At 43.4% G+C, this 22,500-nt stretch overlaps 1 protein-coding gene across 2 annotated transcripts in view; it reads left to right on the forward strand.

Moving 5' to 3' along the window:
• LOC308291617 (helicase ARIP4-like) overlaps window positions 1–14,913 on the forward strand; it is a 39,981-nt gene extending 25,068 nt beyond the window's left edge. The window contains exons 5-23 of one of the 2 annotated variants that reach the window (XM_080733673.1): window positions 417–640; window positions 841–1,023; window positions 1,528–1,661; window positions 2,609–2,811; window positions 4,158–4,361; window positions 4,698–4,836; window positions 5,181–5,358; window positions 5,518–5,736; window positions 6,042–6,160; window positions 6,402–6,526; window positions 7,461–7,560; window positions 7,922–8,127; window positions 9,168–9,343; window positions 10,069–10,265; window positions 10,563–10,762; window positions 11,654–11,743; window positions 12,111–12,206; window positions 12,513–13,200; window positions 13,237–14,913. In XM_080733673.1, the coding sequence (XP_080589799.1) occupies window positions 417–640; window positions 841–1,023; window positions 1,528–1,661; window positions 2,609–2,811; window positions 4,158–4,361; window positions 4,698–4,836; window positions 5,181–5,358; window positions 5,518–5,736; window positions 6,042–6,160; window positions 6,402–6,526; window positions 7,461–7,560; window positions 7,922–8,127; window positions 9,168–9,343; window positions 10,069–10,265; window positions 10,563–10,762; window positions 11,654–11,743; window positions 12,111–12,206; window positions 12,513–13,200; window positions 13,237–13,591 (3,836 nt within the window). In that variant the 3' untranslated portion in view covers window positions 13,592–14,913. Of the gene's footprint in view, window positions 1–416; window positions 641–840; window positions 1,024–1,527; window positions 1,662–2,608; window positions 2,812–4,157; window positions 4,362–4,697; window positions 4,837–5,180; window positions 5,359–5,517; window positions 5,737–6,041; window positions 6,161–6,401; window positions 6,527–7,460; window positions 7,561–7,921; window positions 8,128–9,167; window positions 9,344–10,068; window positions 10,266–10,562; window positions 10,763–11,653; window positions 11,744–12,110; window positions 12,207–12,512 lie in introns of both variants that reach the window. The other variant, XM_080733672.1, reaches the window with a different exon arrangement.
• Window positions 14,914–22,500: the final 7,587 nt, after the last annotated feature.

The following is a 22,500-nucleotide window of genomic DNA, read 5'->3' on the forward strand; positions in this document are numbered from 1 at the left end:
AGAGTTCATTTGGAGTGCAGACAACAGCACAGGCGGAAATAGGGCAGTAGGATCAACACAGAAAGGTTTAAACTAAACCAAACAATGATACATTTTCCAAGATTATGAACCGGATAAATAAATGCACAGCCCACTGTCATGCATAGCATACCTTTTTTTCAATATATATAAAGTTTCTCTATGCAGTATATTCTTTGCTTCCTTCCCTCTCTCTCATCAATACTTTCTTCCATTTCCTGTCTCTGTCACGTGCACACATAGACATCAATGCATACACATACAACTTATAATGATTACTTTCTGCTTTTGGTAGGATGCTTTAAGTACATTTTGATACCAATAGTTTTGTACTTGTATTTCTGCATTGCAGTATTTATACTTTTAATTAAAAAAATCTTTTCTCACCACTATCCCAGATGTAATTGACCTGAGTTTGGGGGAGGTGGAAGACGTCGGTATCCGCCACATCAGCACAGGTGAATCCAGCACACAAGCAGAGGAGCCCCGCGATGCGCACGCCATCGACACACTCAACCAACCAGACAGCCGGGGGCGGGTCCTCGTCAATGTCAATCACCCAACCACGGACAAGGACATCTTCCTGTGTCCGCAGCTGGCCAGAGTGGTCAAACCTCACCAGGTAGTACTAGTACTGTATAACAATTATACACTTTAAATACGGTTGATATACATATTATTGATACAATTATATAAAATCATATATATACATGTTTCAAATATTACATCTGCTTCTTCTCTCACCTGAATGCATACGTCTCTTCCCTGCATCTGTTCCTATCTCTCTCTCTCTCTCTCTCTCTCTCTCTCTCTCTCTCTCAGATCGGTGGTATTCGGTTCCTGTATGACAACCTGGTGGAGTCTTCGGAGCGTTTCGGGAGCAGTTCGGGTTTCGGCTGCATCCTGGCCCACAGCATGGGCCTGGGAAAAACCCTGCAGGTCATCTCCTTCATAGACGTCCTGTTCAGACACACACAGGCACACACCGTGCTCGCAATCGTACCTGTGAGTACCGTTCATCAGTTTATTGATTGGTTGAGGGAGCGATCGAGTTGAAGTTCTGTGCAAGTTACAGTAGGTTACCTTAGAGCAGTGGTTCTCAAACTTTGGTCTCCCCTTAACTTTGACAGTGTACAAATGGAACCAAATGGCCCCTTTAGGGTCATTTGGTTCCATTTGTACACTGTCAAATTTACAGACTTGTAAGGGTCAATTTAGACCCCAATAAAGGGGTCTAGAGAGTCAATGAAATTCACTTTGAGTACCACTGCCATAGAGAAAAGTTACTTTTATGCACATGTGTTTCAATTCCATACTTTTTCTCTTTTTTTGGCTGATGAAGACCTATAAGGTCAAAATACGTTTCGGGAGCTTTAAACCAGTGTGCAGATGTTTTACCTTGTCCTCAATTCAATACTCACTCAATCCATTTCCATTTGTCCCTTTTTATGCCCTCACTCCTTCTCTCCCCCTCCCTCTCGCCGTCTCTCTTTTTCTCTTTCTCTCCAGGTGAATACATTACAGAACTGGCTGGCCGAGTTCAACATGTGGGTCCCGCCCCCTGAGGCGTTACCCCCGGACACAGACCCTGCCCTGGTCAGACCCCGCACCTTCAAGGTCCACATCCTCAACGACGAACACAAGTAAATTACCTTTATTAACACAGCACTAAATTACTGCACAAAAGACCAAGAGTGTCATAAAAGAATGTGTAGAAATTTGAAATAAAAAGATGATGATGAATTGTATTCGACTGTACAGACTAAAGCTTCTTAGGGTTAATTTAATTGTGAGACCCTTCCGGGTCCATTTGGTTACATCTGTACACTTTCTGATGAACAGGATTTTACAGTCAAAGACATGAACTCGAGGACCTCCGCGGGGAAATACCAATTTGAGAGTCCATCCCACGAATGCCTGACCTTTTGACGTTCTCTCCCCACTTTATCCCCCTCACCATCTGTCTCTCCTCTCGTCCTCTCACTCCCCTTGTCCTCTCTCTGTCCGCTTTCTGGACATGTGTCCATTTCTCTATCTTTGAAAAGCGTTGCTGAGTCACACCATGCGGCAAGCATCAGATAGGGGAGGGGAGTAAGGAAATAGAGATTGGGGAAGGATTAGATAGATGGACAGAGAGAGTATTCTCTCACGAAGCCTTCCAAAGATTGTTCTTGGCTTGACTCCTAAAAAATGTACAATATTTCCATAATCAGATAAGCCTTACTGAGGGGGGAAAAAGAGCAGGAAATGAATGTAACTAATACAAACAGTTTGGCTTATGATTGACAGATTCTTCTTCTCTCGTTGTGTTGATGTCTCTCTGTTATTGCGCTGGTTGGTGAACTGTTGTAATAAAAGCAATGTATCGTTCCCTCTCCATCTACCCTTTCTCACTGTTTGCCTCCATCCATTTTCCTTCCTCCGTCTATCCCTCCCTCTCTGCTTTCCCTCCTACCATCTCCTCCCTCTGTCTTCTCTTCCCATGGGTGCTCCTCTGTCTCTTTCCATCTCCATCCTATACCCCCCTATCTCCCTTCTCCCTCTTCTCATCCCTCCACCTCCCTCCCCAACATCTCCCCCTCCCCCTCAGGACCACAGCCAGCAGGGCCCGGGTGGTGGAGGAGTGGAGCAGGGCAGGAGGCGTGCTGCTGATGGGATACGAGATGTACCGTCTGCTGTCCCTGAAGAAGAACTTTGTCGCCGGACGCAAGAAGAAGAACAAGAAAACCAGAGCTACGGAGGCTGCCGTCATCGACCTGGACGAGGAGGACAGACAACAGGAGATGCTCAAAGGTGTGTGTGCGTGTGTGTACGAGCGTGTGTGTACGAGCGTGTGTGTGTGTGTGTGTGTGTGTGTGTGTGTGTGTGTGTGTGTGTGTGTGTGTGTCCTCGCATGCGTGTCAATATCATAAAAATAAGAAGCCAATAATACGTACATGTGTAGTTGTATACCTATAGCAGGGGTCTTCAACAGGGGGTCCGGGACCCCTAGGGGGTCCTCAGAGTTACTACAGGGGGTTCTCCAAATCTTTGTGTGATAGAAACTTTTTTTTTATATTAACCACTTGCACCCTAACGTCCATATTCAGAGAACTTTAGCCAAAAATAGCAGATCTACAAGCTCACAACACCTCGCGTTTTTGTGAGCTTGTAGATCGTCTATTTTCGGCAAAGAGGTTTGGAGTAGAGGGGGAAAAAAGCACACTAAGTACAGAGTGAAATGTCAAATTCATTAACCCTATAAGTGCCTATCCCGAACAAGTTCGGCTTTATTTCAATCCAATACAATATTTTATTTGCTATTTTACTTACCCCGAGCTGCTTGGAGCAACGTGGGTGGTCCTTGCTCGTCCAGCACTAGCCAACGAGAGACGCTAGATGGTCCGACGATTTATTCCATTGAAAATGGTTTAAAATAAAGTTTAGAGCCCCCCAAAAAAACCTCAATATATACTGTCGGCGGCGCGACGTATTCCAGGGTGCCTATCCCGAACTAGTTCGGGATATTTAATAAAATGAATTATTTAATCGGAGGCCTCAACGAAGCCCCGGTCTAAACGTCCATCCATGGTCCAGGCCAACACTCGGCCATACACGGGCCGTAGTCGCGCTAACGGCCGCATCGCGCCGCCCACTCCAATAATAAATCACATCTTTAGACAGGATTTTCTCCGGATTGTGTTCCCAGACCCAAAGAGAAAGTTTTTTGCGACTGAAATAGCTTTAGATCGGGCTTCTAAATGGGTTAGCATTTTGGCTACGTGTCAGCTAGCTTCCTCCTCTCGTCACCCATAGCATTGGCTGGAGTGAAATCCCAAGGCACTTGGGACAGTGTCGACGGAAGCTAGAGCGAAGGTCTATAGAGAAGTTTCTGGCACTCTAGCGCCCCTTGTGGCCGGCGGCACTGTATGAGTTAAGTACTGACGGTTCAAGTGGTTAAATATCTGAAAACACAAATTGACATGAATGCAAAAAATACACTGATGCAGTCAAACGAAACTATATGGAATCTACGAAAAGGTTGTGGGGGGTCCCTGCTTCATCTCTCTCTCAACTAAATGGTCCTTGGCCTCTAAATGTTGAAGACCCCTGACCTATAGTATACCTATTAGACAGTAACATGACTTAACATGTCCCAGGTATTGAGAGAGCTCTGGCCCAGCCTGGCCCAGACGTGGTGATCTGTGATGAGGGTCATCGTATAAAGAACTGCCACGCCAGCACCTCCCAGGCCCTGAAGAACATTGACACGCGGCGCCGCGTGGTTCTGACTGGCTACCCTCTGCAGAACAATCTGGTCGAGTACTGGTGCATGGTAGACTTTGTCCGACCCGACTTCCTAGGTATGTATGACGATGGTTGATGTGTACTGTAATAATATGTAACGGTGCACAATGAGTAGTCGATTGTTGTTTTTGTTGTGTAAAGCATAGATACAGTGATTCCTAACTGCCTCTGTACTGTTGCATACTGGTTCATTGTTGACTGATTGCAGTGAAGGGTTGTGTTTATTGATTGCTAGTAGAGATAAAAGTAGGGATACTAATTCAACACGTTTCCTGCATGCAAAAAAAAAAAAAAAAAAAAAAAACGTTTTTATTTAATAGTAATTTAACTTTTTTTCTCTTTTATTTAGTCAGCATGAATGTTTTTTCATTTTAATGTTTTATAATTGCCAGGTACGCGGCAGGAGTTCAGTAACATGTTTGAGCGTCCCATTCTGAACGGGCAGTGCGTGGACAGCACGTCTCAGGACGTCAGACTGATGAGGTACAGGAGCCACGTCCTCCACAGCCTGCTGGAGGGCTTCGTACAGAGGTGAGACATCCAAAACATACTATGGGTATAGGCTAAACTTTAATTTCCTTGATCAACAACACTACTACTAAATCAGTACAGTAATTAGAGAGTGCAAGAGTTGAAGCTAAAGCACCCAGACAACAGAATAGACGAAAGCGATCAACCTACAGCAAGGGTGGGCAACTGGAGAGGGCCACTATATTTTCACACACACTCCAGAGGGCCACATTGCATATACATATTAAGTGAAGATGGGGGCCGCCCGCATGTGGCCCCCGGGACGTATGACCTACAGTATAGGATGGAAAGACGTCAGTGGATGAAGCCTTGTCTTCAGTGTGTTCCTGTGTTCCTGCTCCCAGGCGAGGCCATGACGTGCTGAAGGACCAGCTGCCGTCCAAAGAGGAGCATGTGATCCTGGTGCGCCTGTCTCCCCTACAGAGGGCGCTCTACACAGAGTTCATGAACCGCTTCAGAGAGGCAGGCAACACCGGCTGGCTCAGCCTCAATCCCCTCAAAGCCTTCTGTGTCTGCTGTAAGGTGAGTGTGTGTGGGTGGGTGTGTGTGTGTGGTAAAAGAAGAGTTCATGACAACGTTTTTCAACGTACCGGTATTCAACTTTTATGTCTTCTGCTCCTTGGGAAAACAAAACGGTTGTAAAGAATGTGTATTGTATTCTTAATGGTTCTATCCTGTTAGATCTGGAACCATCCAGACGTGCTCTACGAGACCTTGCAGAAAGAGAACATGGCCAATGACCAGGACCTAGACCTCGATGAAATCACCTCCACAGGCCCCGCCCGCTGCCAGGCCGCACCCAATCAGAAGACCAAGCCCCTGGAGAACCCCAATCCTATTGGTGGACTGAGTCTCAACCAGATGCAGGAGAAAGCCAACCAGGTCATGACCTATGAATGGGTATGTTCAAACCTCAAACCAGGAGAAGATTTTTTCTGCATTAGTCTTCTACTCTTCTTTCTGTATTTTATAAATGTTTAGCAGAGGTAGAGCGCACAGCTCACTATAAACATTTTATTGCAGTAAAGATGCTCTGGTTTTTAGGAATAACCCCTTGAGATGTAGCATCTCATTTTCGAGGGGTTCTCTACCCTCGAGGGGATGATTGAAACAAGGCCTTCAAAGAACAGGGTGACAACAAGGCCTTTTACTCTGGCTGTGAATGTATGGAAGTTTGTAATATCTCCTTTGGTTCATTCGGCCAGGCGAAGGACATCATGTACGACTACAAGACCGGCATCCTGGAGAACTCTGCCAAGATGGTTCTATTGTTCCACCTGATAGAAGAGAGTGTCAGGAAAGGTGACAAGATCCTTGTGTTCAGGTAAAGGCTTCTGTTTGTGAGAAACCTCAATTTAATAGCTATTTCTTGACATCCAAACATGGCATGCAATACATGCAGGGCTGTTCAAAGCATGACTCTCTGCATTTAGCTTTCAGCACTCGACACTATTATATTTTCACTTTTACATTTTTACAAACATTGTCATACAGTGTCTTTACAACTTCTATGTTGACCTATCTGCTCACATTGGAAAATAAAATCCCTATTTTTCTCCATTTAGTCAAAGTTTGTCAACACTGTCAGTCATCGAGGAGTTTCTGGCCAAGAAGCCGGTCCCTCCCTCACCCTATGCCTCCAGCCGAGACAAACCCAGCCAGAACTGGGTCCGCAACACCAACTACTACAGTGAGTAGACAGTAGTAGTGTGGCATGTTGCGCCTCTCTCCCATTAACTTACATTGTTTACTGCCACCTGCTGGTGATTCTCAGCCTGTGAAACTTACTTCTGCTTCTCAAGAAGTAGTTTAATTCAAAGTAATGTGATTATGATATTTCATTTTTTAAATGAACAATAGGAATGAGTAGCTGTACTTGAGTGAGTATCCACCTGTTTCAGCGAGAATTTACTGTAGAATTATGTGTGGGACACATCCCGAGAACAGCTGACATACAAGCTCACGTCACACTCGACGGCGACGCTGGAACTGTCGCACACCTTCTGCGCAATGCACAATGGGATGTTGGAAACTTGTGGATAGGAGGAAGGATTTCAGTGTCTCTGAAGGCCAGACCACGCCAATGCAACTAGTCGCAACTCCTTGCACATAACCGTTGCATGCAACTACCTGCAGCAGTTGCAACTAGTTGCACTGGTGTGGACTGTCCTTAAAACGGTTTTGTTGCAACGAGTTGCAAGGAGTTGCGACCAGTTGCATTGGCGTGGTTTGCCTTTTAAGGATACTTGAAGATAGTTGCAGTCGCCAGGACGCATACTGGTCCATTTGGTTAATTTGGCTCTTCTGAGTTAAATGAACTCTAAGGATTTTACTGTGTGGACTTTTATTCAAGGTGCTGGAGAATGTATGCACTGCATCATCCACACCTCTGTCTCAAATTGAGATAGAGTGTGGAACTGGACAGGTGTTTAAAAAGACGTTCAAATACTTTCATAATGAAATTCTTCTTTAGCACTGGAATAACCACATCTTGAATCAAGCAGGCACAGTTGATGTTGTGAGGGGTCGATTAAAGATGAAAGTAAACTACTGTATTTACACAGATGATCTGGGAAGTGTACTGTAGCCGCTAACTCTGTGTGTGCTGTTGTTCTGTGTTTCAGGACTAGATGGAAGCACCACTGCATCAGAAAGAGAGAGACTGATCAACCAGTTTAATGATCCTAAAAACACCTCAGCCCATGTGTTCCTCCTGTCTACCAGGTAACGCACGCACGCACGCACGCACGCGCACACACACACACACACACACACACGCACACAGGTTTTGTGAGCATGTAGATCGGCTATTTTCACAATTTCTGCCTCTAATGTTTGACATTTTGACCAATGTTTAATTTGTCATTTTAGAGGTATTAAAAAGTCCTTAAATTATCACTTTAGAAATGTGCATATACCCTCTATACACTTTATGTTGGTTTGTTTACTGTTGAGTGAGAAAACAATGTTTCACATTAACCTAATCATCTGGGGACCCCCCAAAATAATTTGGGGACCCCCCTGGCGGTCCCGACCCTGTTTTAAATGAAGCCTAAAGCCAAACATCCCTCTGTTTCTCCCGCAGGGCCGGCTGTCTGGGTGTGAACCTGATCGGGGCCAACCGCGTGGTGGTGTTCGATGCCTCATGGAACCCCTGCCATGACGCCCAGGCCGTGTGCCGCGTGTACCGCTATGGTCAGAAGAAGCCCTGTCACATCTACCGTCTGGTCTGTGACTTCACCCTGGAGAAGAAGATCTATGACCGGCAGATCTCCAAGCAGAGCATGTCTGGTGAGCAGCAGGGCTGTCGCCATCAGGAACGTTCACTTGACGAATTAATTTTTTGTGATTTAAAGATTTCATTGTTTTGTTTTTTGGTTTTGAGCATATGAATACTCTTAGGCCCAAACCCCACCGTCGTCGCAACTCCTTGCTACAAAACCATTTTAAGGACAGCTAGTCCTCACCAATGCAACTCGATCTTGCAACTGCCATTGGGGATAATTGTTACAAGTAGTTACAAGTAGTTGCATCCAACCGTTTTGTTGCATTGGTGTGGAGTGGGCTTTAGGATTTGCAAACAAAAAATGCACGGGGCAGATATGACAAATAACTGAAAAAACAAAAAAAGAACGACACCTTGTGAGCTTGTAGATCTGCTATCTCTGCAGTCTATTTCCGACATGCAAACGATTATGACGATTATGCAAAATAACAGCGATTATCTCAAATAATTGCAATTGGGCCTTTACGTAATAATTGCTACAGGCCTAGTGAGCAGAGAAAATCTTTCAAACATCTATCTATACATTCCAGGAATCTCTGTATGTATGTCAGAAGTCGATCGAATGAATGCTTCTCAAGAACGCTGCAAGCAGCCAACTGCACTCTGGGAGTGAATGAACCTCCATTCACTCAGGAGTCAGACACTTAAATACCTTAAATACTGGAAGTAGCTCAGAGTTAAACACAGCACAAAACTTCCAAAGGGCTCTTGTCTAACCAAGTAGTTCAAGTGTTTTACTTCACGTTATTGAATGGATACAAAAGCACAAAGAGGACACTCTCTCTTCTTCATCCCTCGTCCTCTCTTGTCAACTGTCTCTCCATTTCTGTCTTTCTGTTTTTCACCGTCTTATTCATCCCAATCAGTTCTCTATGTGTAGAAGTGAAGAAGTCTGTGTGTGGATTTTATAAATAATTAACCAATGAAAAATAGTAACAAGAGCTTGTGACCAAATAATAATTGGATGTAAGGTCATGGTGTTCAGTACTTTGTCTGTGTATTAATGAGTGTGTTCGTCTGTTCCGCCCCTCCCCCCTCCATCCAGACCGTGTTGTGGATGATCTGAACCCAGTGCTGAGCTTCACCCGCAGGGAGGTGGAGTCTCTCCTCCATTTTGTGGAGGAGGAGCCACCTTGCTCCCAAGTCAAGCTGCAGCCCCAGGACAGCATGGAGGTGGTCCTCAGAAAGGCCCTGCATCTCTATCCTCACCTCGTTACCAAGGTACAGCCGTAGAGCTTAACTACACATACTGTGTGTATGTATGCATATCGTCGTTGTCAGGTGGAAACCTTGTGTCCAAAACCGTTCCTTTTTTAATATTATATTGAAAACGACTTAAAGTAGTGAAAATAGCCGATCTACAAGCACACAATGCCTCGCGGTGCGAGGCGTTGTGTGCTTGTAGATCGGCTAATTTCACTAGTTTTGTGCGACAGTCTTGTATGATGAAGCAGGGCTTTACCGTACAAATTTAAAGCCTGGAGAGACAAGGTTTCTGCCCGACAGTGTTGATATGTGCACACACATACACACAGGTTTGTATTACTTGTGAGGAGGACATCCACATTTTAGGTCAGCCACAAAGAATACAAATGTATTTATTTTGTGCCATTGTTAACCCTAACCCTGAAGCTGAAAACAGCCGATCTACACACTCAAAACGCGTTGTGCTGCAACACGTTGCCTGTTAGACTGTCTGTTTTTGGTGTGCGGCACCGTCATGCAATAAGTGTAAATCAGGCATAACCATAACCCTAACCCAAATCTTTAATCCTAACCTAATATTTGGTTCTCATAAGTATAGTAATACATGTACACACACACACACACACGCACGCACGCACGCACACACACACACACACACACACACACACACACACACACAGAAACACACATAAAATGACATCTTGAACTCCACGTATCTAAACTTCACCTTGTTACTACAGCAACCGTTCCCCCATGAGTCCCTGTTGATGGACCGCAGAGAGATGAAGCTGAGCGTTGCTGAGAAGAAGGACGCCAGGAAAGGCTATGAGGAAGAGAAGAGGGCATCGGTGCCCTACACCCGCCCCTCTTACGCCCACTACTACCCCGCTAGTGACCAGAGTCTCACCAACATACCTGCATTCAGTCAGAGGAACTGGTGAGTGACTCAACATTTTAATAAAATGTTTTAGTCTCTAATAAACCAGAATTCATTCAAAAGAAAAACTATTGATGATCTTATTCTACTGTAATCCCTCCTTTTTTGTAGGGATGCAACTTTCAATCATTTTCTTTATTTTTTTGGGTTTCATGCCTCTTTAAACCATATTTTATTCTTTGTCGTACAACGGTGTTAAAAAGCTACTAGTGTGCAGGCAATGCATTGTCAGCTTGTAGATACCGGTATTCTATTTTTTCCATTAACTGGTGCACCCATACTTCGTTGCTTCCTCAGGCGCCCACCACCTCGTTCAGAGGAGAAGCCGGTGGCCAGTGTGCGGCCAGTCCAGTCGACTCCAATTCCCATGATGCCGCGCCAAGCATCTGCTGTGTCTACCCCTAGCAACACCTCATCTGGCTCCAACCTGGGCAGCTTCCCCGTCAACTACCTACAGAAGGCTGGCGTATTTGTACAGAAGATTGTCACCACAACTGGTAGGTTGACTGTACGGTCAGGTATTGTGTTATTTCTGGCCTGGTTTCTTTTTGATAAAGTCTCACTTGTTTAATTTATCGAAAGGTTGACTGTACATTGTCTTTTGTTCTCTACCTCATTTTTCTCAGGTCTTTGACATTATTTTAAAGGTCATAGTATATATCCACATGCACATCCATATATTTTGCAGGTGTTACGTAGCAAAAATAGACATTTACCTGATAAAGATTTGGTTGAAATCAGCATATATGGGCATAAAAGGGATGCAGACTGACAGATGGGTAGAACGGGTCCTCTGACTACGGGGACAACGGATAGTACCCGTTACGGGTCCTCTGACAATGGGGACAACGGATAGCACCCGTTGTACCCCATGCATTTCCAATTTGTATCGTTCACGACTTTAATCATTCCTCAGTGTATCTAGACTAATTCAGTCTAGAACTGTCCACACAAAGTGGAAGACTGGCTCACATGGTGGAACATAAAAGCACAAAAGTAGGACAAGAATCACATAGGGTCATACTGTATAAGAGAAATGATACAAAAGATTGAAAACCTTGCAAGAGCAGCAGAGCATGTCATTGCAGTGCATTATTTAGAAATGGTGATTGCGCTGTGGATAAGAGAGTTGCTAAAAACTTTTCTGGTTGCCAGCGGGATCCCATATCACCTCATTCATCATCTTTAACTGAGTGAATAAAGGATTAGAGTCATTAAAGAATGCTCCCAGAAGTGTTTAAAAGGGAAATATCCCTTTAACATAGAATACTATGATACTATCCCTCCATTATGATTTTGGTACTCTACTTGAGATGCGTTGTCACACTGCATAAAAACATCAGCTAAATGTGTCAAAATGTCAATGTAAATGTCATTGTGCGTTTCAGACATTGTGATCCCTGGCACCAACAGCTCCATAGATGTTCAGGCCCGGATTAGCGCTGGAGAGAGCATCCATGTCATTAAAGGGACCAAAGGTAAACATTCACTGCATGGGATTATAAAACATGTATTACAGAACACAATCCAAATTAGTGTTTAGCTCTATATTCTGATAGTACAACCAACCTGAACATGTATTTCTGTTAGATTAGACCCTTATTACTGAACACTCTATATCAATGATTACAGTCACAACAAAAATCTTTTTGTTTTAAACAAAAAATATAATTTATCCTACCTTTAACTGCCTTAACTGATTGTAAAGTAAGTAACATTTCTAGTGGATTTGTGGACAGAATGATATAGTACAGGCAGACAGCCAATAGCGCCACTCGCCAACTCACAGCTGCTCAACTATTTAGTAGAATTGGTCAAAACATAACTGTGTGCCTTCATTCTCAGGGACATACATCAGGACGAGTGATGGCCGTATTTTTGCCATCAGAGCTGCTAACAAGGCCAAGTCAGCAGAGGAAATCTCTACAGCAGCACCCAAAGGTTGGCCTGTGGTGTTTTACAACCTTTGACATTTAAAACCCCAAAGTGGTATTTGTCTTTGTATGACACTATAGCTTACATCAGTGGTTCTCAAAGTGGATTCCAGGGACTCAGGGGGTCTAAATTGACACATAGAAGTCTGTAACTCTGACAGTGTACAAATGGAACCAAATGAACCCTTACGGGTTCATTTGGGTAAGGGTTCATTTGGTTCCACACTGTCAGAGTTAAGGGGAGACCTTGAAATTTGAAAGTTTGAGAAACACTGGCTTACATTAAACTAAATACTGTCTCTTCCACTTTCAGACTCCAAGGACCAACCAGAGGAGGCTTCAACCAATGGCAGCAGCAGCTGCATGTCACCTGACAGGAAGCAGCAGGCACCCTCCAAGAGTGTGGCCCGCCCGCTTTCACCCGACGGCCCAGAGATCATCAGTGAGCTGCAGCGCTACACGGCCAGCGCAGAATCCCCTGTCCCTGGTGGACACCAGGAGAGGGCAGAGGAGAGCACCACTAATACAACCGGCATCAAACCTCTCAACCTCTCTCATCGTCCAGATGCTGCTTTGACCGCCGACGCCCAACCCAACATGAATGACAACGACGTAGCCCAAGACCTGAGAATGGCTGTTAAGCGCAAGGCCGCCAGCCCCTTGATGGGTGAGCGCGCCAGCAAGCAGCCGGCCCCTGGAAAGCACACCTCAGTCCCACTCCTCTCACAAGGCTTACCCTTCACAGGGGGCTACGGGCTGCCTCCTCTGGGGCTCAGCCCCGCCATGTTAGGGTCTCTGGGAGCTTCACTGGGGCAGCCCCTCTTCATGGGGCCAGGGTCGCCTTACTACCAGTCCGCCCACAGCCAAATGGGCGATCCATGCCTGATGTTCCCTGACCACTTTGGCTTTGCAGGAGCTGGCGTAGTCCCAATGTCCTCCTCCTCTCCCATCCCAACCACCAATAGCACTGATACTGCCTTCTCCACTTCATCCTCATCATTGTCATCATCATCATCATCATCAGCTGCCAGATCTAGTTCCTCTGCCCTGCCCCCATTTATGCTGAACCCAAGCATGGCAGGCATGGCCGGGATGCTTCCCCCAGGCTTCCCTCTGTACAACCAGAGCCTGCCAGGCCTGTTCCCGGGATCAATGCTCCCTGGTGGGTTACCGGGTCCAGCCGCTACCCCTGGCCCGGCTGGAGCCAGCTTCCTCTCCCAATACCCTCCTCCCACCTCCGCCTCCACCACATCCTCCGCTTCCTCCCCCTATACCCGCTCAGATGCCCACCGTGGCACGGTACTAGTTGTGAATGGTCGGAACAGCAGTGGCACGTGTAGCTCGGAGGAGGAGGATCATGATGATGATGACATTGACGTGATGGGTGATTAAGGAAGATGTGGCTGTTTGGCTGAGGTTGGTTCCTTTGAGGCATTGTCAAAACGGGGACGGATTTCCTGTTTTGCTGTGGTCTGGGCGTTGTTGGGTGAACTTGGGTCTAATGAAAGGCCAGGTTTGAGAGAAATCAATAAGGATTTAAAAAGATAGAGCAAAAGACAAGGTAGATAAGAGACCATGTTACCGTCGAGGCAACTGAGCCCCCCTCGATATTCTTCAAGTGTGTCCTGTCTTTGCCACGCCTGCCTTTGGAGGAGTAAAACAAAGTCTTTGTTGGAAATCAACACAGACTGGACATACAGTAACTAAATTAAATCCTTATGCTGATTATCTTATTTCAAATAAATTCTGAGGTAAATAAAATGTATCAGAGAGAAGAGGACTAATGATAAAAGGACTTTGGGCTTCCTAGATTGTAATGGCATTTGATTACAAATCACTGGACTGATTTACTGCTGAGTGTGGACCTGCAGTGACCATAATCGGCCACTAGTTGTGCTGTTAAGTTTAGAAGATTCTAGTTCTGCAGCTTTGCTAGAAACTTTTTGTGTGCTTTTCATCAGCTAGCTAAGAAATAGAGACAAAAAGAAAAAAGAAAACTCGTAGGTAGACTAGCGTTGACCAAAAAAAGAAAAAATAGATATGTCAGCTGGTTGTAGCACCTGATCCGTGGGAAATATTGGTAACTTTCATGGTATTGTTTCTCGATTGTCAGTTAATGCTACTGAATATTTATGTAATGGTAGAAAGACAATTTTGGAAAAAGAAAAAACATTGATTTACCAATTCACTGCCAGTACAGGAGTTGTTTGTTATTTGCCGGAAAAAATGGGATCATCAAGACTTTTAGAGTAAATGTGTGAGGCTTATGTGGATGGTTGAAGAAGGGCATCCTGAAACCTTAAAACAACAACAACACTCTAACAGAAAGAATGTACACTTCTTTAAATCGCCTTTTAAAGCCAGGCCTTTGGGGAGATCTTTTCTGTGCATATTTTCTATTTATGTATCTCTTTTACATTTCGTTTTTTTCAAAAAAAGAAAAAGAAAAGATTAAAGATAAAGAAAAACATCATTGCCTAATAAAAATAATAACAGGCAGGTGACATTGAGGGGAAAACGGTGTTCTTGCGAGGCTTCCTCCCTCTTTGTAGCCGAGAATCAACCAACAGAAAATGCAGATTTTACCTCCAACTCTCAGAATGTGAACTGTGAGAGGGGGGTGAGGAGAGACAGTTAACAAGAGTCCCTCAGAATCATACCTGCAGTCTTACTGTAGCTTAGCAACAGCGATGCAAAACACGCACACACATGTGAACACACACACACACACACACACACGCACACACACACACACACACACACACACACACACACACACACACACACACACACACACACACACACACACACGTTTTCGACGATGTGTCGTTTCTGTGTCTTTATCTTGTGTTCTTCAGTGTTCTTTGCGGAGAAAGAACTTTGCTTTAAATTGGATTTTCGGTACGGTCATGTGCTTTTGTGTGACCTCTGTTCTGAATGCAGCATGTCCTGTTCGTTCCTGCACTGCTGTTTGATTGTCCTTTAAAATTGTGTGAATAGAGGTCAGTGTAAAACCAAACCACTTCAGACTTTAAGTTGGAGCTGTGCCAAAAAAAAAAAAAAAACATGTGCAAGAACATCTAAAAACTCATTCAAAGAGACCAAATAACATTGTTCTTGTTGTTCTTAATAGAACTTAAAACAAACGTGAAATGCCAAACTTCAACGATAGCTGTAAGTTATCTCATCTAGGAAACTGAATCCAGTTAAGTCTCATCCGTCTATGATGAACAGATTAGAAGTCGTGCATGACAATGTGTTAATCAATACTTTACCTCCTTGATTTGCCATAATGTCAGATATTGAAAGATTGATGAAGTTTCATGACATTGTGTTGTGATTTAATGATGATGCAATGCATTGCATACAGTCTGATGCACACAACACACACACACACACACACACACACACACACACACACACACACACACACACACACACACACACACACACACACACACACACACCACATACAACAAGGCACACAAACCTCATTACAGCCGTTTTGCAATCGCTTTGCAGCTCAACTAAAAAGCTCTTTTACAACTGCACTATTATTACAAAAGCCACATATATATTCCTCATTTTTTCCTTTTGATCTCCCAGTAGATATACACTGTACTGGCCACCCGCTTCTGTAAATTCACTGTAAAAGACACATCATATTCACAATATTGCACATTTGAAACATTGTAGACTGAATGAAGTATGCAGGGTACACATTGTTTTACCATCAGCTGCAAAACGTATTGTTTCATTCACCTTTCCACTGATCGCTGATATTATGCGGCCTTGCCTGCATTTTGGGGTGAACTGGACATGATTGGCCTGTGCAATGCCAGCCCCAACTACCCCAAAAAACCTTACAGAAAGAGCGTTAAGAACCCACTGCTCTTTTTTTAATACACAAACAAGCACTTAAACAAACTAAACAAAAACATCTTTGAGCAAAGACTAAGCATTTCCTTCTATTCTTATCTTCCATTCATTTGTTCATTCATACTGTCATACTTAAAATGACTAGTTTACCCTGTTTTGTTTTCTCTTTTTTTTTTACTGTTTGAATTTACCAAATGTATTTATTTATGATGTTGCATATTTATTCATTTATTTTTGTACAATATTTTTTGTTTCCTTTTTTTCTTTTTCTTTTTTGTTAGGATTTTGTATGGCTCATCATTTTGTTGTTTATTACAAATTGGACTCCTTTGCTTTTGTCATGTCTTGCAAAAGGAAAGAAAAGTGTCATTCAGTCCTTCTGACCCTTGACCGTGAAGGTCTGACTCTGACCACAAGCATTCGAACGTGGACCAACCAATCAGTGTGCTTTCCTGCTCATCAATATCCAAATACATTTTATCACTTTTTGTTGAGCAGGTAAATATTATATCCCGTTTATGGGATATAATATTTAGCAAAGATGCATTTATTCTGTTTAAGGGGAACTTGAGTAAAATACTGTGTAGTCACTTGTCAGTTCATCACGTTTACTATTTGCTCAGTTTCCATTCAGAATATTCCGCATTCATCTTCAGGGATGGCAAATTATTGTGGATACTGAGCTATTGAATATTGAGTGCATCTAAACAAACTTGATCACAGATATTTTTCAGGTCAAGGACCCCCAAGATGATATGTATTTGGCCACGGACCCCGATCTCAAAATATTTAGTTCCAGGGACCCCCCAGAAGCAAAATTTGAGTTAGAAATGTTCGCTTAAAAAATACATATATTCAAAGATTTTCACAACTTTTCAAAAATAGCAGATCTACAAGCTCGCAGCGCGGCACTCGGTGCCGCGCTGTGAGCTTGTATATCTGCTATTTTTCAATAGATAAAGTTATTAGGGCCCCTCCACCTTGGGCCCCAGTAACTCAGTCCCACTTTCCTACCCCTTGTGACGCCCCTGCATACATCCATCTATACATCAGTCTGGCAACAATAGCAAGCGAAACGTCAAATAATGGTTTCGTTGGTCGGTCCGTGTCAATTGTTTTTCGTTTTGTCAACCTGGTGGTTGCTGTATAACTGCTCTTTTTTTAACATCTGTCTACTTGAATTTGCATATTTATTTATATACAGTATGAATGGTTGGCCGATTGATTCAGTCAGAGTGTCAGACAGACCCTGACCGGCTGTCTTAAATTCCATTTAGCTAAGTAAAATGTAAGCTACTGTGCTTAGAGGTTTGGCTCTAGTGAGTGGCCTGTTTTATAGTTTATCGATCAATATCGATATGTAATGACAATGGATGACTTTTAGATCCTTTTTTAGGGAAGTTTGTTAATAAAAAATAATATTTTGAATGCTGTTTTTCCCATTTCCTTTTGTTTTGTTTTCCCTCCACACATTCTCACACATAAAATATTACTCATGCTGTCTTTCTCCGTCCATCTCTTTCCTTAGTCTTTCTCTTTGGGTTCATATCTCTATATTTCTCTCTCATTCTCCCCTCAATTTATGTGCACACGCACACGCACACGCTCACACGCACACGCACACGCACACACACACACACACACACACACACACACACACACACACACACACACACACACACACACACACACACACACACACACACACACACACGCGCGCACACACACTACCCAATCAATATCTCAAACTTTGAGCTTATTGTATCCATTTGTGCATTATTGTGACAGGACACAGGACAGTGTATACATAGACAGTAAAGGCAAGGCTGACACACAACACTGGTGCCATGGCCAGAATTGAACTGGGGAAAGATTTCCCTTTTCATGGTATGCATGGAACCAAGCACCTTTTGTACCAACAAGTGCTTATATGACAGTCTCCTAACAGTAAATCATTTTCATATATTTTGGGGGGCTTTTTGGGCTTTATTTATAGGTTTACAGTAGAGACACACATGGCGAGAGAGATGGGGAGAGACATGTAGTAACATCGTCTGGAACGTGACTCAAACCCACGATGCGCTGTCTGGCTACTTTGGAGCCTACAGTAGGGCCCCGGATAGCTACGGCAGCGGTCTGGGCTGTAAATCCTAGCATATATGTTCAAAATTAACTGTCATCAATGACAACTCACTATAATCCTTACCCAACCAATCACAATACCTTGTACTGAAACAAAGAAATAGATGTTTCTGTATTGTATATAGCTTGCAGCAGTACATTGCATGTCTGTCAGTTAGCATAATGTAATGATGTGTTTGGTATCCAAGCTAATAGGCCTACCTGAAAGCTGATAGATAGATAGATAGATAGATAGATAGATAGATAGATACAGTAGATAGATACAGTAGATAGATAGATAGATAGATAGATAGATAGATAGATCGATAGATAGATACAAAACATAAGAAGCCTTTATCGAGATTAAACAATCTAGCTATGCAAGCCGATTTAGTCCAGTTGTATTTGGATATAAGTGCTTTTAATTCCTCTCTGCTAATACTGTATGATTTCTGTTGCTATGCTACTGGCTTAAAGAGAACTATTTGGTAGGAAGGAGCACACATTTTGCAGATCTATTTATTTATTAATTAGTTAGTGTGATGGCTAATTCAATAAAACTTTGCTGGCATAGTGAGTGTTGCAGAGGGATGAAATGATTCTGTGCTTGATTTAACTGACCAAATAGTTGTTTGCATTTGATGTAGGAACGGCATGCATGCTACTGAATCAAGCACAATTTTGTATAATTAAAAACTATTGAATCTGTGTTCTCTGTTGTGGATCATGTTAATGTTGCTACTGTTACCTACAGTATGTTACCACATTCTGCATAAAAGGGCATCCTCTTAAAATGGCAGACAAGACATGATGGGTTTGAACTTGCTCTGTCTCACTCTGCTGGACATAAAGCAGGAATCTCATACATATAGCATAGCATTTGTTTAAATAGACTGCTTGTACCGTTATTCCCACCTATCTAATACAGATTTTAGCATAAAAGCCTATAGCTTCAGCTTAATGTCCAAGAACTTTTCTCTCCATGTCCCCCATTTCACATGGTAAAATAATGTAGTTCTGTGCTCTAAAGTCTAAACGATGGAATGTCTGATAAGACATCTGGGTCTAATTTGTACCAGTCTAGTTTCCACGTACGATAAACCTGTTTAAACTCTAGATGATGTTGTGGCACGGGTCCCCAAGGGCTCTACACTTGGTCCACTCCGTTCTTCCCTACACACACCAGAATAGGGATGCTAGGGTTCATGTGGGTAAAAACGTGCTTGTGTGCGCATAAGCAATGTGACATGAGATAATGTCTCAGACAAAACTGTAGGAAACCACACACTAAAATCCACTATTTTTAATCTCCTTTCTCAAAATGTATCAAGATTATCTCTATAATCAATTCATGTTTGTATTCAGTGTGAATGAGAGGCTTTAGAGTTAACAAATGTAAAAAGCAAACATAGCTCAGCTTCTGACTGACATAGCTCAACTTCTGACTGCTCAACTATGAATGACCGGGGGATCTGGTAAAACCTGAAATAACATTTGTTCTTCTGCATGAAATGCTTCACATTCTGATCTGTGCTGAGATGCAAGGCAAGCAGGGTGGGCAATGTAGTCTATCTAATCAACTGCTGTGGTACTACTGTTTTTCTATCCAACCAAGAATTCTGATTGTATTCACTTGGGTTATTGTGGTTCCAGCTGTCAAATGGTGGATACCATACCATAAGTTGCTTGTAGGATAGGAACACAGCACTGTAGTTGATTACTGTACATCTGCAAACCACTGTTCAACTGTCTTATAAACAAAAGGTTTCTGATTTGATCCCTGCAACAGCCAGTGTGTGTAATATAAGCTAAAGCATACTCTGTCTCTTGCCGGTATGTCCATATTGGAGAATGACACTGTTGTGCAATAGAGTATAAATTAAGCATAAGAGTTTAAGCTTCATAACAGACCATACATCATGTACAGTAAACTGAAGCATAACAAATACACTTTAATTTGTCATGATTCAACTTAACTGTTTTAATGGCTGAGAGCTCTTTTCTGTCAGTATCCAGAAATGTTTCAGCTGTTTGATGACAGACTGCTTTTTTTATGCATTGTTCTTTGTTTCGTGTTACATTGTTCAGTGTATGTGGTTTGTCTTTTTCTACATTTGAATGTGAATTGAGCGTGATTGTAAATTATCATGTTATAGCATTTATTTAAGTTGAGAATAAATAAAACATTTCTGCATTCATGCTGTTTTTTGCGTCTTTGCTGTATGAAATGTATGTCTGTCTAAATCCTAGATATTGGCCAAAAGGGGGCATCACCATGCCCATATATGGGCCATATACTGATGACATCAGGGATCTCCATGTATGACCATAAAGGGGACAAGGACCGCCAGATACTTGTATCTCCATATATGGGCATAAAAGGGACAATGACTGACAGCTTACAAAGTTCCCCATATATGGGCATATCACCATGCCCGTATATGGGCATATACTGATGATAAGAGGGATCTCCCTATATAAGCATAAAAAGATGGACAGACCACGTCTAGCATAGTACATATGTCCCTTATGTGTTGTTAGGATATTTGTCAAATGCATTTGAACATAGTGTGTAAGTTATCATCTGCATTTAATATGTCCTGAGCAACAATTATTGAACTGCAGCCCAGGGTGCAGGGTCTTACTCAAGGACACTAGACACTAAACCTGGAATTGAACAGGGTCCTTCCGGTCCCTATAGGGGTGCACCTCCTGCCTTTTCCTTTCCTCGCAACTAGGACTCAAGTCTAAAATGTACAGGTCATCGGGTATGTATCCTCCAAAGAGGATGATACGATCTCCCACCATGCAACAACATGTACTAATCATCCAGCGCGGGACTTTCCCCTTGGGTTCAACCTTCTTCCAGAAGGTCTCTGGATTGAATTTCCACAGATCATTGAAGACCTGATCAAAGTTGTTGCCACCAAATATGTATAGCTCTCCATTGTAAGCAAAGGCTGAATGACCCCTTCGTCCTTCTGGACGAAGTTGTACAGAAGGTGTGCTCAACCAGCAGTTTGTGTCTGTGTCAAACACACTGATGTTGTTGTAGTGGTCATTGTCCTCCCCTAGGCCACCAAATACGAACATCTTTGTCCCGATGATGGTGGCAGAGGCAGAATGGCATGCTGAAACAGTTGCTGGAGTGCGCCTGGTGTTAATTAATGACCAGATCATTGTGGTGGTATCCAGCTTGTGGATGTCATTAGTGCAGATCATTGTGGTGGTATCCAGCTTGTGGATGTCATTAGTGCATCTAGTCAGCTTGCTGTATCCTCCAAAGATATACATGACCTTCCCCAAGACACAGGCTGAGTGACCCCGCCTAGCCGTTGGAATAGTCCCCGAAACGTCGGGCTTGAACCATCTGTGGGTGTTGATGTCAAATGCATACAGGACATTGGAGTACTCCACTGTGTAAGTAACCCCTCCCCAGATGTAGATTATATCTTTTATCAGTACAGCTGTTTGGCCATAGCATATGGAGGGTACCTCAAGGGGACACTCTGCTTTTCTAGTTGTGACTGGAGAAGACTTCTTCCAGCCAAGAGACCCTGTGTTGAGGACATGCACATCAATCTGATCCATCTGGTACATGCTGACACCTCCGAAGGAGTACAACCTGTCCCTCGCTGCCACTGCAGCATGACCGACACTCTTTGGTCCCCCTTTCACTTTGGTCACCGTCCAATGCAACACCTCTTCTCTCTGTTTCTTTCTTTCTCTCTCTTTCAATCTATTTCTCGCAGTCTCTCCAGCTCTTGATTTCTCTCGGTCTCTGGACCTAAGTTTCGGTCTCTCTCTATTTCCCGTTCTCTCTTTGACTCTTGATCTCTCTCTCAATCTCTTTCTATCTGTCGATCTCTCTCGGTTTCTTGATATATCTCTTGCTACTGCTCTCTCCTCTCTATGCCGTGATGTCTCTCTGCCTCTCTGTTGGTCTCTTGCTCTCTGTCGGTCTCTTGATCCATCTCCGGCTCTCTGTCGGTCTCTTGAATCATCTCTGGCTCTCTGTTGGTCTCTTGATCCATCTTTTGGTCTCTGTCGGTGTCTTGATCCATCTCTTGCTCTCTGTCGGTGTCTTGATCCATCTCTTGCTCTCTGTCGATCTCTTGATCCATCTCTGGCTTTCTGTCGGTGTCTTGATCCATCTCTCACTCTCTGCTGGTTTTTTGGCTCATCTCTGGCTCTCTGTTGGTCTTTTGATCTATCTTTTGGTCTCTGCTGGTCTCTTGATCCATTTCTCGCTGCTCTCTTCTCTCCATATCTATCTCTTTTTACTATGCTCTCCCTATGTC

Source organism: Nannobrachium achirus, assembly GCF_963921795.1.
Source record: "Nannobrachium achirus genome assembly, chromosome: 9".
Taxonomy (NCBI): domain Eukaryota; kingdom Metazoa; phylum Chordata; class Actinopteri; order Myctophiformes; family Myctophidae; genus Nannobrachium; species Nannobrachium achirus.